Source organism: Myotis nattereri, assembly GCF_964212035.1.
Source record: "Myotis nattereri genome assembly, chromosome: 10".
NCBI lineage: Eukaryota > Metazoa > Chordata > Mammalia > Chiroptera > Vespertilionidae > Myotis > Myotis nattereri.
In genome coordinates, this window is record NC_138085.1 from 30,328,316 (window position 1) to 30,345,308 (window position 16,993).

The 16,993-nt window shown below is 56.1% G+C and overlaps 1 protein-coding gene across 3 annotated transcripts; it reads left to right on the forward strand.

Annotated features, from left to right (window-relative positions):
* The first annotated feature begins 686 nt into the window (after positions 1-686).
* On the forward strand, positions 687-15,289 carry CAPG (capping actin protein, gelsolin like). 3 transcript variants are annotated; one of them, XM_081100902.1, is made up of 10 exons: positions 687-884; positions 6,731-6,766; positions 7,810-7,982; positions 8,068-8,222; positions 8,388-8,555; positions 9,615-9,764; positions 10,114-10,206; positions 11,077-11,209; positions 13,741-13,829; positions 14,394-15,289. In XM_081100902.1, exons 2-10 carry the CDS (start codon positions 6,744-6,746, stop codon positions 14,457-14,459), a joined length of 1,050 nt encoding a protein of 349 aa, XP_080957028.1. In that variant the 5' UTR covers positions 687-884; positions 6,731-6,743; the 3' UTR covers positions 14,460-15,289. The 3 variants fall into 3 exon arrangements, with proteins under 3 accessions (XP_080957028.1, XP_080957030.1, XP_080957029.1); XM_081100904.1 differs by having other exon boundaries at positions 827-884; positions 7,813-7,982; XM_081100903.1 differs by lacking the exon at positions 687-884 and having other exon boundaries at positions 6,638-6,766.
* The last annotated feature ends 1,704 nt before the right edge of the window (positions 15,290-16,993 follow it).

Here is a 16,993-nt window from a genome sequence, read left to right on the forward strand (position 1 = left end):
GTGTCCACAACAGGGGACCAGCCCCGGCTGAGCAGCCACGCGTGTGTGGCTGTGTAACTGGGTGCTCCCTTGCCCCTGGCGCACATGCGGACCCCGCCTCCTCCTTCTGTGAGGACTCAGCGGGAGTGGGAGCCCCCCCCCCCCCCGCCCTGCCTCCGGCTCCCTGCGTGGCCGTGGGCGCGTCACCTTGGTTCCCTCCTCTGGAAAGTGAGCGGGTTGGACAGGGGAGTCCATCCAGGGCCCGCTGATGTGATGCATGCAAGAGGGTGGCCCCTGGGTGCAGGCAGACCCACACTTGTCCCTGCGGCCGGGGCGGCCTGGTGAGGAGACTGGAGGGAGGAGAAGCTGAGCAGGCACATCCGAAGGGCCTCGGCCTGCAGGTCACGGTACAGACTCGCACACCACAGGCCCACGTATCCCATTGCCCGCGGGAGGTGAAAGAAAAAGACCAGTCAGGGGAGGAGGAAAAAGTCCCTGCAGAGGCAGGAACCCCACCCAGGAGAAGTGACTAACCCAGTGGAGGCTGGCGCGGGGCGGACAGCCAGCCCGAGGCTGGTGAGTGCAACAGGCCGCCGGCGGGCGTGGCTTTCCTGTCCGAGTGGCTCTGCTCGCTGGTGGATGCCGATCCTGGGGGACGGGCTGGCAGCTGGCTTAGGCCCCTAGGAAGACCCCCCCCCCCACACCCCGGCCTGGGATGGACCTCGGCCTCCCTGTGGGTGCCTCTCTGGGACCCGCGGGCCTCAGCACCAGCCGGGATTGGAGCAGGGGTGGGGCAGGTGGGTGGGGCAGCCCCCCGAGGAGTCAGAAGGAAGTGAGAGGCTGGGGTGGGGCAGGAAGGGAGGAAGCAGAGCTGGAAAGTAGAAGCAGAAGCTGCGCTGCGAAAGGTGAAAGGGGGCTGGCCGGGACCCTCCGGGGTGGGGGGGCACGGGGCTGGCTGCCGGGGTCTGGAAGGAGACGCAGGTTGCCGGGAGCCACTTTGTCCTGGCAGCTTTCTGCCAGGCTCCAGGGGCCTCACCTGGCAGGAGCCAGCAGCCGCTGGAGGAGATGGGTTGGGATCAGGATCCTGACGGGGAGCTCCTGCGTGGAGGCTCGTCCTGGTGTGAGTGCTGGTGACAGCCTCCCGACTGAGGCCACCTCCCCGAGTGACTGGACCCCAGAAGGCCCTCAGCCGGCCTGGAAATGCATTCAGACTTGAGGTCACCTGTCCCCAAGCCTGGACTGTGGGGTGACTGTAGAGTGGCTGGGGGAGGGGCCCAAGCAGGCCAAGCATTTGAATTCCAGATCCTGCCGAGGATCTGCTGGCTGCCTGGGGTGCGATGAGGGGGCGTTAAGGGGGAAGGGGAGGGGGTCCTATTGGTATCCGGGGAAAGCGCACTGCCCAGGAGCCTCTGCACCCAGCTCATGGGAATGCCGCTGTCCCGGACTGGAGGGTCTGGTGTTGTCTGGGGGGAGTGGTGGGGACTGTTCCATTTCACACCCAGGGACACACTGGGACTGGGAGGTGAAGGGACCTGTTGGGGATCAGTGGAATCAGGGAGCAAGGATACAACAGAGGACTTTGGTCATTGTGACAGCCTCCAGGCATTGCCTGAAATGTAAGCATGTCAGCAGCACCCCCCCCCCGGCCCCCCCGGCTCCAGGGCATGCACCCCACCCCGACCCATGACAGTCCGACTGGATCCCTGGTCCTGCCTTCTGCCACGCCTGCTCCAGCCTGTCCCACCCTGTTCAGTCCTGTGCTCTGGGGCTCCGTTCTGGTCTAATAGCCGGAGCCCCTGCAGGGTAGCATTCAGGTTCCTTCTAAGGCTGACGACTGGGATTCTGTGCCATCCCCCACCCAGGGGCCGTCTGTCTGTCTGCGGTCCCCCTGGCTGTGATGGCGGCTCCCTGCTCCACGGCCCCTCCAGGCAGGCCAGGGCCACAGGTTGTTTTTTCATTTCTGCCCTCCCCCCCCTCCCATCCTGCCCGGGGCCAAACTCCCAGCCCAGACCTTGAATGGCACTGAGAGAGCCTGTCAGGGCGGCTTGAGGAATGCAGGGCCCTCAGGCCTGTCCCCTCCTCTGGCCGAGCCATGAGGCGGTCAGGTCCTGGTCAGGCCCTGCTCTACGGGAGCTTCAAGCAGGGACGGAAGTGCATGGTCCCAGGTGAGAGGGCTGGGGGCTCCCAGAGAAGGCTCCTGGGACTTGATATGGGCCTGGGGGTGTGGAGGGGCTTTGAGGGACATGAGGGAGGAGGTGCGCACTGAGGAGGCTCCAGGAGCTGTGGGCTTGGGCAGAGGGCCTGGGAGGGACGGGAGAGTGAAAGGCTGGAGGTGGGTGAGGCTGGAGCAGCAGCCTGGGGGGTGGGGACCTGACGGGGCCTGGAATTTCTCAGTCTGATTTTAACTGGTCTGCTGTGGGGCCTGCGACATTGGGATTTTTTTTGCAGCCCCCCCCCCCCAGGTGATTCTAATGTGCAGGCGAGTGTGAGGCCTGGCTCTGGGCAGCTCCCTGGCAGCATCAGAATCACCTGGAACATGCATTCAGTGTGCTGGCGCACAGGCCCCCTGCAGGCCTGTGGAATCCAAGTCTCCAGCCTGGGGTTTGGGCATCCCTGTTTTTGTCTTGTTTTGTTTTCAATACATTTTTTAAAATATATTTTATTGATTTTTTTTTTACAGAGAGGAAGAGAGAGGGATAGAGAGAAACATCAATGAGAGAGAAACTTCGATCAGCTGCCTCCTGCACACCTCCTACTGGGGATGTGCCTGCCACCGAGGTACATGCCCTTGACCAGAATCGAACCCGGGACCTTTCAGTCCACAGGCCGACGCTCTATCCACTGAGCCAAACCGGTTAGGGCTTGTTTTTAATATTTTTATTGATTTCAGAGAGGAAGGGGAAGGGAGAGAGAGAGATAGAAACATCAATGATGAGAGAGAATCATTGATCGGCCGCCTCCTGCACGCCCCCTACTGGGGATCGAGCCCAGACCTCCTGGTTCATGGGTTGATGCTCACTCAACCATTGAGCCACACCGGCTGGCTGGCCACCCCTGTTTTTATAAGATCCTGAGGTGATTCTAACGGGCAGCCACGGTGGAGAGCCAGGTGATGGCGGAGCAGGCAGCCCAGCCCCTTTCATCGAGGCCCTGCCGTGGCTCTCGGAGGCCTGTGGGCTGCCTGCTTTTGAGCTGTGGCCTGAGCTCTCAGATCAGTATCTCAGAATGAAAAAGAGCAAAGCTGACATTGGTCCGCTTGGTCACGCCATCTCTGTTCCACACTCGCCCACGGGCTTGGGCTAGGGCAGTGGCCTCACCACTTCAGGCCTGAGTCACAGGCTCCTGCCTGTTGCAGGGGATGTGGGCACAGCATGTGACTCTGTGGGACAGAGAAGTGGTACAGGTTCCTGCTCCAAACCTCCCCTCACCGCCTCCCCTCTTTGGGGAAGCGGGGTTCCAAAACATGCCTTCAGCTATGCTGTAGGTAAAGAGTGGGAAAGGAAAGTTGTAATTCACATGGTATCTTCCACCCATAGCCACTGCTCCTGATTCTCCCTGTTTGCTCTTCAGACTCAACACCCCCTGCTGTTCTAGCCACCCCCCCCCACACACACACACACAAAGACCTTTCTCTGCTTCCCCAGCCCCCAAGAATCTCCTGATGGTGCCAGTTTGCCTCTTCGCCCTGAAATTCCCAGTCCCTCACCCTGCAGCACTGGCGCTCGCCTTACAAAAATGCTGTCCAGCCGGTGGGAATGGCCCAGTTGGTTGAGCATCGTCCTGTGCACAGAAAGGCTGCTGGTTCGATTCCCGGTCAGGGCACATAGCTGGGTTGCGGGTTCTAACCCCAGTTGAGCATGTACAGAAGGCAACCAATTAATGTTTCTCTCTCACATCAATGTTTCTGTCTCCTCTCTTTCTTTCTCTTTCTCTCTCTTCCCCTCTCCCTCTCCATCTCCCTCTCCCTACCTCCCCCACCCCCGCCTCTTTCTAAGATGTCCTCCAGTGAGTATTAAAAAAATTTTTAAAATGCATAAATAAGTGGAACAACCATTTGATGTTTCTCTCTCAAATGTTTTAAAATGCTAATTGTTTTGCAGTACCTGCTGGTGTGGGCTCTGCATTTTAAGCCAAAAAAAGAAACCCTCTAGTAATGGGAACATATGAAAGAGACAGTGAGTGAAGCTGTAGTTACTGCATTTGCTGAATTTTTATTTGTATTTTTTAAAAATATATTTTATTGATTTTCCACAGAGAGGGAGAGGGATAGAGAGCTAGAAACATCGATGAGAGAGAAACATCGATCAGCTGCCTCCTGCACACCACCCACAGGGGATGTGCCCCCAACCCAGGTACATGCCCCTGCTTGGAATTGAACCTGGGACCTTTCAGTCCGCAGGCTGACGCTCTATCCACTGAGCCAAACCGGCCAGGGCTATTTGTATTATTTTTAAAGATTTTTATTGATTGATTTTAGAGAGAGAGGGAGGGTGGGGGGGGAGAGAGAAAGAAAGAGAGAGAGATTCATTGTTTTATTGTTCCACTTATTTATGCATTCATTGGTTGATTCTTATATGTGCCCTGACCTGGGATTGAACCCAAAACCTTGGCATATCGGGATGACTCTCTAATCAACTAGCTACTAGTCCAGAGTGCATATTGGCTGAATTTTTAAAAAGTTAATATATATTTAAAGTACTTCCTTTAGCATTTTTTCCCTTGAATAATGTTTGTCCCCAAAGGTTACTGTTACTGACCTACAGAGTAAAGATGATGTTTGTCATTCTGGCATTTGAAGGGAGCTGGGTATATACTAGTAGAAATGACAGCTGATGCCCCAGAGAAGGTATTAAGTTTAATGTTAGCTTTAGGGCCTTTTGTTTTTCTGGGTTTTGTTTGTTTTTGGTAGACACATTTTATCAGGTTAAGAAAGTTTGCTAAAAGTTTGTTTTTGTTTGTTTATTTTTTTGTTTTGATAATGGGCCAGGGCTTTGAAAGTTGTGTGTGTGTGTTTTTTTTTTAAATTATATTTATTTCAGAGAGGAAGGGAGAGGGAGAGAGAGATAGAAACATCAATGATAAGAGATAATCATTGATCAGCCGCCTCCTGCATGCCCCACACTGGGTGGGGATCTAGCCCACAACCCAGGCATGTGCCCTGACTGGAAATGGAACCATGACCTCCTGGTTCATAAGTTGACACTAAAACCACTGAGCCATGTTGGGCAAAATTTTTTTCTTAAAAATCAGGAATGGATATAGAATTCTGCTAAACTGCTTTTTCTGCATCTATTGAGATAAAAGTAAAGAAATAGTTAATAGGGTGTATTACATTGATTGATTTTCAGATGTTAAACCAACATTGCATTCCTGGGATAAACCTCCATTAGTCACATGTTTTATTCTTTATATGATGGCATTCCATATGCTAAAATTTTGTTAATATTTTTGTGCCTTGTGTTCATGAGTGATATTGGTCTAATTTTCTTTGCTGTAATATATTTATTTGATTTTGTTCTATCAAGATAATGCTGGCAGCATAGGATAAATTGAGAAGTGGTCTCTTTTCTGAAAGAGTTTGTATACTTGGTATTATGTTTTCCTTAACTTTTTAGTAGAACATGTCTTGACTTGGAATTTATTTGGGGGGGAGGACTTTTTAAGTACAAATTCAGTTTGTTTAGTAGATATTAGAACTATGCAGGTAATCTACGTATTCTTAAGTGAAATTTCATAATTTGTATCCTTCAAGAAATTTACCCATTTTTATATACGTTGTTGAATATATCAGCATAAAGTTTTTGTAAGTCTTTATCCCGTTAATATCTGCAGACTCTGTAGTGATATCATCTTTCTCATTTCTGTATTGGGAATCTGTGTCTTTTATTTTCCTAACCAGTTTGTCTAGAAGTTCATCAATTTTATTGATATTTTTCCAAAACCAGCTTCAATGATTTTCTCTATTTTTTTTGTTTTCTATTAATTTCTGCTCTTACTTACTTATTTATTTATTAATCTTCACTGGATGAGTGAGGATATTTTCCCCCCCACACATACTGATTTTAGAAAAAGTGGAAGGGAGGGGGAATGGGGAAGAAGGGGGGGCGGAGAAAGAGAGAGAGAGAGAGAAACATCAATGTGACAGAGACACATCAATTGGTTGCTTCCCACAAGCGCCCTGACAGGGGGAGGGGGAGGTGGGAAGGGGGGTTTGGACCTGCAACCCAGGTACGTGCATTTGACCAGGAATCTAACTGAATACCCTCCGGTGCACAGGCTGACGCTGTAACCACTGAGCACGCCAGCCAGCTCTGCTCTCATTTTATTATTTATTTTTATTATTTGGGGTTTAATTTGCTTTTTTTTTTGGTGGAAACTTACATCACTGATTTTAGACTTTATAACATAAGCAGTTATTGCTTAGAGAGCTGCATTCCACCCCATGCCATGCCCAGGTCTGGAGGCAGAAGAGAGGTGTGGCTCAGTGGTCACAGCATGGGGAAGACACTGGCCTGGGAGCCAGACACCCAGTTTTCCTGGCCCCTTACTAGCTGTGTGGCTGGGGACTTAGGCTGTCTGAGCTTCGGGTTCTTTGCCAGCATCATGGCCAGGTTTAATCTCTCGTGCTCTTGCAGATGAAGCAGCTGATGAACATGAAACCACTTGGCCAACATGGAGGGCCTCTCCAGACCCCTGGGAAGGGTTGTCGTCAGGACATTTGTGATAATAACGGCGTCTTCTCTCGTTCCAGGTCTGGAAACAGCATGTACACACCCATCCCCCAGAGGTAGGCTGTGCACCCCATCCCCTCCCACCCCTCCCCTCCTTCACTTCCAAGGCTGCCTCTCCTCCCAGCATCGCTCCCCCCAGCATCCCTCCTCCCAGCACTCCTCCCCCCAGTTCCCCTCCCCCAGCACCCCTCCTCCCAGCACTCCTCCCCCCAGCACCCCTCCCATCAGCATCCCTCCTCCCAGCACTCCTCCCAGCACTCCTCCTCCCAGCATCCCTCCTCCCAGCACTCCTCCCAGCACCCCTCCCATCAGCATCCCTCCTCCCAGCACCCCTCCCCCCAGCATCCCTCCTCCTAGCACTCCTCCCAGCACTCCTCCCCCCAGCATCCCTCCTCCCAGCACTCCTCCCAGCACCCCTCCCATCAGCATCCCTCCTCCCAGCACTCCTCCCCCCAGCATCCCTCCTCCCAGCACTCCTCCCCCCAGCATCCCTCCCATCAGCATCCCTCCTCCCAGCACTCCTCCCCCCAGCACCCCTCCCCCAGCACCCCTCCTCCCAGCACTCCTCCCCCCAGCATCCCTCCTCCCAGCACCCCTCCCATCAGCATCCCTCCTCCCAGCACTCCTCCCCCCAGCATCGCTCCCCCCAGCACCCCTCCTCCCAGCACTCCTCCCCCCAGCATCCCTCCTCCCAGCACTCCTCCCCCCAGCATCCCTCCTCCTAGCACTCCTCCCCCCAGCATCCCTCCTCCCAGCACCCCTCCCCCCAGCATCCCTCCTCCCAGCACTCCTCCCCCCAGCATCCCTCCTCCCAGCACCCCTCCTCCCAGCACTCCTCCCCCCAGCATCCCTCCTCCCAGCACTCCTCCCCCCAGCACCGCTCCCCCCAGCACCCCTCCCCCCAGCATCCCTCCTCCCAGCACTCCTCCCCCCAGCATCCCTCCTCCCAGCACTCCTCCCCCCAGCATCCCTCCTCCCAGCACTCCTCCCCCCAGCATCCCTCCTCCCCACATCGCAGTCCCCAGGCCTGCCCAGGTCTCTCTGCTCCAGGCCGCTCCTCTCGGGCTCTGGTCCCTGCCAACCCCCTCTCCTCCCACAGCAGCTCTCCATTCTCGACATCAGTGCAGGAGCCCGGTCTGTACGTATGGCGGGTGGAGAAGATGAAGCCGGTGCCCGTGGCCCCCGAGAACCAGGGCGTGTTCTTCTCGGGGGACTCCTACCTGGTGCTGTACAACGGCACGGAGGAGTTCTCCCACCTGCACCTGTGGATAGGTGAGGGCCTGCAGGGTAGGGGGGTCGGGCCCCGAGGGTGGCGAGGGTCTCACGGGCCTGGCCCTGCCCCCTCCCACCGCCCCAGGCCAGCAGTCCTCGCGGGATGAGCAGGGAGCCTGCGCGGTGCTGGCCGTGCACCTCAACACCCTGCTGGGGGAGCGGCCTGTGCAGCACCGCGAGGTGCAGGGCAACGAGTCCGACCTCTTCATGAGCTACTTCCCGAGGGGCCTCAAGTACCAGGTCAGCCTGCCCTGCGGCTTCTCTCAGGGCCCAGCCCCTTCCGGCTGGTCCTCACCCTGCAGAAGGCCCGGTGTCCTCGGGGCTGGGTCTGCCCGTCTCCTGTGGGATGGGGTGCGGAGGGCGCGGGCCCCGCCAGCCCACTGAGGCTGGCCACCTGCGCTGCAGGAAGGCGGCGTGGAGTCGGCATTTCACAAGATCTCCGCAGAGGCCGCCCCAGAGGCCATCAGGAAGCTGTACCAGGTGAAGGGGAAGAAGAACATCCGCGCCACCGAGCGGGCGCTGAGCTGGGACAGCTTCAACACCGGGGACTGCTTCATCCTGGACCTGGGCCAGGTGGGTAGGCAGGGCGGGACCGACCGCTCTGTTGGCACCGTCCTTTGAAAGGGCAGGGGCCAGGAGGCCAGGGAGAGGGAGAGCAGCTGAGCAGCTGTAAGTCCGCTCCCAGTGGGGCCACTCCAGCCATTAGAAACATCTGTGTGTTCAGGACAGAAACCTCCCTCTGCCGTCTAGCCATGCCTAGCCATGCCTCGGCACCGGAGCCGGCCCTCCTCCTCCTCCTGGAGACACTGTGCCTCTGAGTTAGCCGCTGCCAGACCATTCATTCACTTCCTCACTCATCCTTTCACTCAGGGAGTCTGATGGCCGCTCTGAGCCAGCCCGGGGTCCACTGATTGCTTGCCCTGGGGAGGCAGCCATGACGGGCCTGGCCTGTCACTTGCAGTCATATATGGCAGGACGTGGTGAGAGAGAGAAAGGGAGAGGGAGAGGGAGAGAAACATCTGTGTGAGAAGGTAACATCAATCGGCGGCCTCCTGCACGCCTCCTATCAGGGATCTAGCCCACAACCTGGGCAGACGCCCTGATTGCGAATCAAACCAGCAACCTTTCGGCACACGGGATGATGTCCAACCAACCGAGCCACCCTGGCCAGGGCTGGACCACATCTTGTGGTGCCGAAGATTTTGGGCAGAAATGGAAGGAGGACTAGAAGCAATGGGATGGAGGCAGGAGGACCAGCTCGAGGGGATGAGGGCTGTGCCTGGCAGGGGTGCAGGTAGGATGCTCAGGGATGGCATTCACTCACTCATTCATTCATTCATTCATTCATTCATTTTGTGCCTAAATATGTGCCAGTCTCTGTTTGAGCACTGGGCATACAGCAATGAACAAAGCAAAGCAAAGCAAAGCAAAACGAAATGGAACACGCATGTCCTAATGAAGCTTACTGTCTAGTCAGGGGAGAGATTATACACAAGATAGAGATGTTGAAATGTTCGCTGATAAGTGATGTGGAGAGAAGAAAGGCAGAGGGGAGGCGAGGGGCGGGGTGGCTGGTGTTGTCATCACCGTGCTCAGAGAAGCCTTCTTTCCCGGCCTCCCCCTTTCCGCCAGAACATCTTCACCTGGTGCGGGGGCAAGTCCAACATCCTGGAGCGCAACAAGGCGCGGGACCTGGCCCTGGCCATCCGGGACAGCGAGCGGCAGGGCAAGGCCCAGGTGGAGATCGTCAGCGATGGGGAGGAGCCTGCCGAGATGATCCAGGTGGGGGGGCTGTGGGGATGGGAGGCCTCTGCTTGGGAGCTGGGAGACGGCTGTGATCGGCTGGGGGCCAGAGGGCGGTCAGTGGAGGACTGGGCGGGGCGTCTTGGCCGCTGCTCGTGGCTAGTTCACAGGGTGCCTCGGTGTGGTTCAGAGTAAAGTACCCCTGAGGGCAGATGGACCAGTGGCCTGGCAGGTGGGGTGGCCGGGACCCAGCCCTCATCTGTGCTGGGTGCCCTCGTGCAGGACCATTTGCCCCACCCGAGGCCGTGGCCCTGGGCGTAACGGGTTGGGAAGGTCTGGGACGGGTGCCAGGAATCCCTGGGAGCCTAGTCTTCCCTGACTCCGGCAGGTCCTGGGCCCCAAGCCTGCTCTGAAGGAGGGCAACCCTGAGGAAGACCTCACAGCGGACCAGACGAATGCCCACGCTGCGGCTCTGTATAAGGTGGGCGTCCGGGGCCTGCCCTGGGACCGGGCAGGGGTGGGTGCAGCGGGGGCTGAGGGAGAGGAGGCACAGTGGGAAGTCTGGGCTGGGCTGGGCTGGGCTGGGCTGGGAGGGAGAGGAGGATGGGAAGGTGGGTGTCGGGCCCTCTGGGGAGATAGATGCTACTCCGCTTCTGGCCATTCTTGGAGAAGGACACCTGACGATGTCAAGCTTTGCTTTTTGAATCTTTGCGTTTATTTGTCATGTGGAATCCACTTACTTTCCACATGGACTTGGGCCTCTGGGCTGCAGCGGTGAGGGTGATGGGAGGCCTGGGGCTGCCTGGATTTGCCCAGCAGAGCCTCCTCCTTGTCCGTCTGCTTCCCCGGCCTGGGCTGTGGCTGGGGCCGTGGTCCAGGGAGGCAGCCTCCTCCCTGGACCCTGGACGGAGGTTAGGACTGTGTGTTGGGGGAGGGTGATCCAGCACGGCTCTGTTAGCCTAAAAATAGCCCTTCAAACTGAGAGGCAACAGGCATTTTATTTGGGATCAAAGGAATCGCTATTTGGGAGACACGGATGCAGGCAGAAGCCCAGATAGGGTTCCGGCTAGGAGACAACGAAGGCATTGCTGTTGGAACAGCTATCAGTGATGCTCATTCTGAGTGTTTTAACTTTCAGTCTTCGTAGTAGTCACAGTCCAATCCTCCTCATATCTGCTTTCTTGTTATCTTTGCAAAGGGTTCTTTGAAACAGGGTTGCGGGGCCCAGCCTAAAGGTTACTCTGTCCTATTGAAGGTGTGAGGTGTGTGCGCGGGGCAGCTCCTCTGGGACCTCAGCTTGGGCTCCGTGTGCGAGGGGCTGCTGACACTGTGCCTGCACATCCTCCCCCAGGTCTCTGACGCCACCGGGCAGATGAACCTGACCAAGGTGGCCGACGCCAGCCCCTTCGCCATGGAGCTGCTGATACCTGATGACTGCTTTGTGCTGGACAACGGGCTCTGCGGCAAGATCTACATCTGGAAGGGTACGTGGCATCTCCGCACCAGGCGGAGGCTGGCCCGCTCCGACCCCACAGGCTGATACTCTGGGCCTGCCCTCAGGCTCCGGGCCTCTCTCTTCTGTTCCCACCCCCTAATTCTGAAACTTGAGCAGTTTTGCAGGAGGGCTGAGGGCCTGTGAAGACAGATGGCTGGACATCCCCCCCCCCCCAATTCTGGTTCACTAGGCACTGGGGCGGGAGGGGGGGGAGCTGGGCAGTTCCCAGGACCCTGGTCTTGCCATTCTGCCTTGAGGAGCGACAGGCCTTTTAGATAAACTGGCTCACTTTATGCCGTGGGCAGTGAACCGGGAGAACTTGTCTGGTTGGACATGGAAGCGCTGTTGTGCAGAGGCCTGTCCCTTGGTCTGACGCTGCAATGTTGAGACGGAGCTGAGTGTCTGAGCGGGACTGGCAGCTCCGTTTCTTCTCCACGCTTGTCTGTTCATGTCTTACCTCCCTGGCCAGGTCATAAATGCCTTGAAAGCAGAAACCATATCATCTCTAGTGTCTTGATGGTATTTTTGCTCAACCAAGGCCAAGACACACGGGCAGTCCCAGCCTGGTCAGGAAGATAGAGAGGGTTGGGTGTTCGAAGTGTGGCTGCTGCTGGGCAGTAATGCCATTGCTTTAGGGCAGGGCCTGGAGCAGCAAGCAGCCTGGCAGGTTACAGTGTGTGTGTGGGGGGGGGGTGGGGGGGGGCTGCCTTTTCCCTCCTATTACAGGGCTCTCCTTCCCACCCAACCAATTCCAAGCATGGGGGAGGGGGTGGGGGGCTGGTGTGCAGACCTCCATGGGAGTGTAATTAACCCCAAGCAAAGAACCCAACAATTCAGGGAAGAGAACCAGAGAAGAAAAAACAAACTTGCCAGCCAGGAAGATATCTGGTGGGTCACTGGTCAAATCACAGAGAAGGGTACGCCACATTAAGTTAGATAATTTGTAGCTAACTGGATTGTATAGCCTGGTTGGTGGTGTCACCAAGCAGGGGCACTAAAGCCAGTACTATGGCACTGGCTTTTTAAAATATATATATTTTTACTGATTTGAGAGAGAGAGGAAGGGAGAGGGAGAGAGTGAAACAGCAATGTGAGAGAAACATTGATCAGATTGGTTGCCTCCTGTATGCACCCCAGCCTGGGATCGAACCACAAACCGGTGTGTGGCCTGACTGGGAATCGAACCCGTGACTTTTCAGTTCACGCTCAACCAACTGAGCCACACCGGCCAGGGCGGCACTGACTTTTGAGAAAAGAAAAAAAAGATTGGGAAGTCAACCAGCAAGGAGATAGGAAGCAACTCAAACTGCCTCCCAGATCGAGAGTTAGGGGGCGGGGGTAGCGTAAGGGAGAACAGTCTGGCGCGAGGAGGGCTGGCCGGGCAGGTTTCAATCGGAGGGTTTCAGCGCCGGATCGTTCTGGACAACAGACCCTTAGATTCTGAAAGGACTCAGATGATCAAGTTCCGGTCAAGTCTCAGCTTGTTCGTTCCAGGAGGTTGGGGGTGAAACTTTGGTTCTGGGTGTTGTTATAGATCAAAATTCTCTCCTGTGCGTGCCTCGGCCGCATGACTTAACGAGTTTGTTTTGTTGACCCCAGTACTTATCTTGTTAGAATGAGGGTAAGGCCAGCTTGCTGGTTCTGTAGTTACAGTGTTAATGAATGAAATTCAACGCAGTCGATGTAAAGATCGCGAATCAGGCTGCTTCCCGTCCAGTAAACGGAAGGGTACCGAGAGGCGCTGTGCAGATGGAAGGCTTCTCTCGGGGGACAAGGAAGTAAGAAGAGTGGATTATTCCAGACCAGGGCACCTTCTCTGGGGGTGGGGGGGACCTTATCAGGCAGATGCCTCACTAGTGCTCACCAGGAAATTCCGGACGATGGATTTCAGATTCCACTCCTGGGAGAGGCGGGCACTGCAGTGAGGCTAGGCACTGAGTCCTGTGGGGTTTACCACAAGGGATTCCATTTGGGTCTGTTTGTCTTTAGCACTGGAGAGCCAACCACAGTTGACAATATTGTTGCCCTGGAATATGCCTTAAGCTGGAGCCCACTTGTGTTACGGGACTGCCGCTAGGAGAGAATGGATGGCTCTGGGGCCTTCCTTCTTATGCTCTTAGTTGGCATCACTGTTAGGCCTTATCACCTCCTGGACCATTTATTTATTTATTTATTTATTTATTTATTTATTTATTTAATATATTTTTATTGATTTCAGAGAGGAAGGGAGAGGGGAGAGAGATAGAAACATCAATGATGAGAGAGAATCATTGATCAGCTGCCTCCTGCATGCTCCCTACTGGGGATCAAACCCGGGCATATGCCCCTGACCAGAATCGAACCCGGGACCCTTAAGTCCGCAGGCTGACGCTCTATCCACTGAGCCAAACCGGCTAGGGCTGGCCCATTTATTTTTAAAGTTGCCAGCTATTCTGGGTGCCCACTGAAATTTCCTCAAGAAAAACGTGTGGGCTAGAGAGGGTTCCTGATCTTTTGCAACCTCTCCTTCCTGTGGTCCAGGGCGAAAAGCTAATGAGAAGGAGCGGCAGGCGGCCCTCCAAGTGGCCGAGGGTTTCATCTCCCGCATGCGGTACGCCCCACACACGCAGGTGAGGAGACTCCGTGCCCCTGACCCTCCGCCTGGGACACCTCCCTTGACCTGCTGCCACTCAGACGGGACAAGAAGGGCAGGGAAGCCTCGGGCAGTGAGGGACAGCCCGGCCTCCCTACCAGACCCACCCAGCGGGGAAGCTCTTCTCAATCCTTAAAAAACTTAAAGTAAATGTGATTTTCCAAGAGGGTGTTGGGCAGCACTCCCCTGGGAGCTGGTGAGCCTCTGAACAGCTTGTGCACTTCTGGGCCACCGTCCCAAGCTGGTACCACCCCTTCTCACCCCAGCGTGGTGACTCCACAAGCCATTTCGCGGGGAGCTGATAAGGCTCATCTGTAATTGGCGCGTCTCGCAAACTGTTTCCTACGTCCTGGGAGCAGTCTGTCTCCTCAGCTGTGACCTGTAATCTTCCCCAGCTCTTATCACCTCGGGGGAGCATCCTTGGCCTGGACAGCAAGTGGGCTGAGGCCTGGTGCCCAGCCTCCCGCCCCCGCCCTGTCCTTCCCTGGCGGAGGCAGAGATGGCATCCTTGTGAGCAGGTCTCCCTCTGCTGTCCCTGCAGGTGGAGATCCTGCCCCAGGGCCGTGAAAGTCTCATCTTCAAGCAATTCTTCAAGAACTGGAAGTGAGAGGGCCGTCTCGCTGCGCACCCCCTGCCTGCTGGTTCTTCCTCCTGCTGCCCGGCCAGTGCCGAGGTGCCCTGCAGATGTTCAATAAAGGAGACAAGTGCTTTCCCTGCTCTCCGCCTGCACTGCTGCCCGGGCTCACTCTCCCCGCCCCACCTGCTCACCCGGGCGCATTCCCATGCTGGGGTGGAGTGGGATCCAGGGGACACTTTCTCCCCTCCGAGGGGCCAGCGCTGGCTCTGCAGGATTAAGGCAGAGGGGCCAGGAGTCCCAGTGGGCCTGGCAGGTACTGCTGTGAACCCAATCGGGAGGTGGCACAGCGCCAGGCTCAGGATCACTTGCAGCCAGAGGCTTCAGATCAGTCTCACGTTCCCAACTGGGAGAAGGTTGTGGCAACTGGCTGGGGCTGCCTCTCCGTCCGAGCCAGCATTTCCTCAGCTGCCCTAACAGGCCACTGCTTCCAAATGACGCATGCTCGCCAGGCAAGAGCACGACTTTCCCTCCTGGGCAGAAGTCTGGCTTGTCACTTCACGGCACATTGCGTCACGTGTTACCAGGGCCCCTGAGTTCATGCTCTTGCGTAATAGGTGGTGGCTGGAATATCAAAGAGGCTCGATCGCTAAATAAGGGGAGAATGGAGTTGCCCCAAAGCGGTCCGATCCTGAGCACATGACGCAGGGGGACGAGCGAGGCAGGGCAGTGTGAGCCTAGACCAGAGTGCGAGGCCTGGCCGGGCATGTCTGTGTTGACCCAAGCTCACCCCGGGCCCTCAGGGCTGTGTGGCTTCTGAGCTGGCATGCTTGCTCTTTCCAGTCTAAATAGAAATTCTAATCAAGTTCATCTTGTTGATTTTGTGCCAGGAGGCATAAAAAATCAGCTCCTTGGATATCCGCCTTTCTCTGCACAGTCGTCCACCTGACAGCCGACACAGAGCAGTACCAGGGGGCGTTTTTTAAAGGGCACTATTCTGCTATCTTGACCAGAAGCTTCAGGGATGATTTTTAAAAGGGGGAGTTAGGGGCTGCACCAAACCTGTAGTTCTCACACCTTTAGGGTTGTGAAGCATACTAAGTCTCCCATGAAAGGCCTAGGCAGCCTTTCCCTGCCAAAAACTGCAGATTAAGATTTTTGTATCTATTTTTTAAAATTTTTATTTATTTTAAATTCTCACCCAAGAATATTTTTTTATTGACTTTTAGAGAGAGTGGGAGAGAGAGGGAAGGACAAAAAGCAATATCAATGTGAGGGAAACACATCGATTGGTTGCCTCCTGCGTGAGCCCTGACCAGGGCCTGGGCCAGGGAGGAGCCTGATACTGAGGTACATGCCCTTGCCCAGAATCGAACCTGAGACCCTTCGATCTGCAGGCCAACGCTCTATCCACTGAGCCAAACTGGCTAGGGCTTTGCATCCATCTACTTTCAGAGTTTTTAGAGACTAACATCGGCCCCCCCTTCCCCCGCACCGGCCCCACTCCAAACAGTCCATCACCAGCGCTTGGTCCCTGGACTGTTACTGCTGTGAGCGCTCCGCTGTCTGGAGGGTGTTGCCCAGGGAGGGAGCGGGAAGAGGGCACCTGAGAGGCCCATTCGGCCGGGCCATGGCAGTGATCAGACTGAGCATGCATCAGGTCTGCCAAGAAGCCCGGTCTCGGCGCAGGTGGAAGGAACCTGACACTGCAGTGGAGGCTGGGCTGCGGCCCTTCTGCATTCCCACCCACCCATCTCCCGGCATCTCTGCGGGTCAGCTAAGCCCGCACTGGAGGAAGGATTAGTTCCAGTCGGGCAAAGGTGACACAGGCACACTGCAGGGCCCATTGCCAGCCCCGCCCCGAGGCATCCTGCTGACAACCCCACCCCTGTGATGGCCCCACCTCCAGAGGGTCAGCCCTGGAGAGGCCTGCAGGGGCTAGACAGAGTCTTCCATGCTCTACCTGAGGGAGGGCAGAGGACAGGAGGGCAGTGTAGTGGGGCCCCCGCCCCAGGTCAGGATTCCCTGGCCTGGAGGCTGTTTTGTGAATGAAGGAACAGCCAGCTTCCCCAGAAACAAATGCAGAAAAAACCAGTGTGGGCACTTCATACCAGTCCATCTTTTTTTGTTGTTAATCCTCACCTAAGGATATTTTTCCATTGATTTTTAGAGAGAGTGGGAGGGGGAGACACTGAGCAGCATCGATGTGAGAGACACATCAATTGGTTGCCTCCTGCATGTACCCGACCAGGCTGGGGATTCAGCCTGCAGCCCAGGTACGTGCCCTCGACCGGAATTGAACTCGGGACCCTTCAGTCCACGGGCCGATGCTCGACACAGTGAGCCAAACTGGCTAGGGCACACCAGTCAATCTTACCTCGCCCACTGGTTAGAGTCTCTGGACCCAGAAGTGCAGGGTGGACGTCAGTGAACTCAGTGGGAGTTTGGTGAGGGCACAGCGCCCTCTCCGGGAGCCCTGGCCAGGGCCTTCAGCCTGTAGGAGTGCCGGGCTCTAGCAGAGCTCGGGGAAGGCACAAGGCTTGTCTTGGAGGAAACACATGGAAACC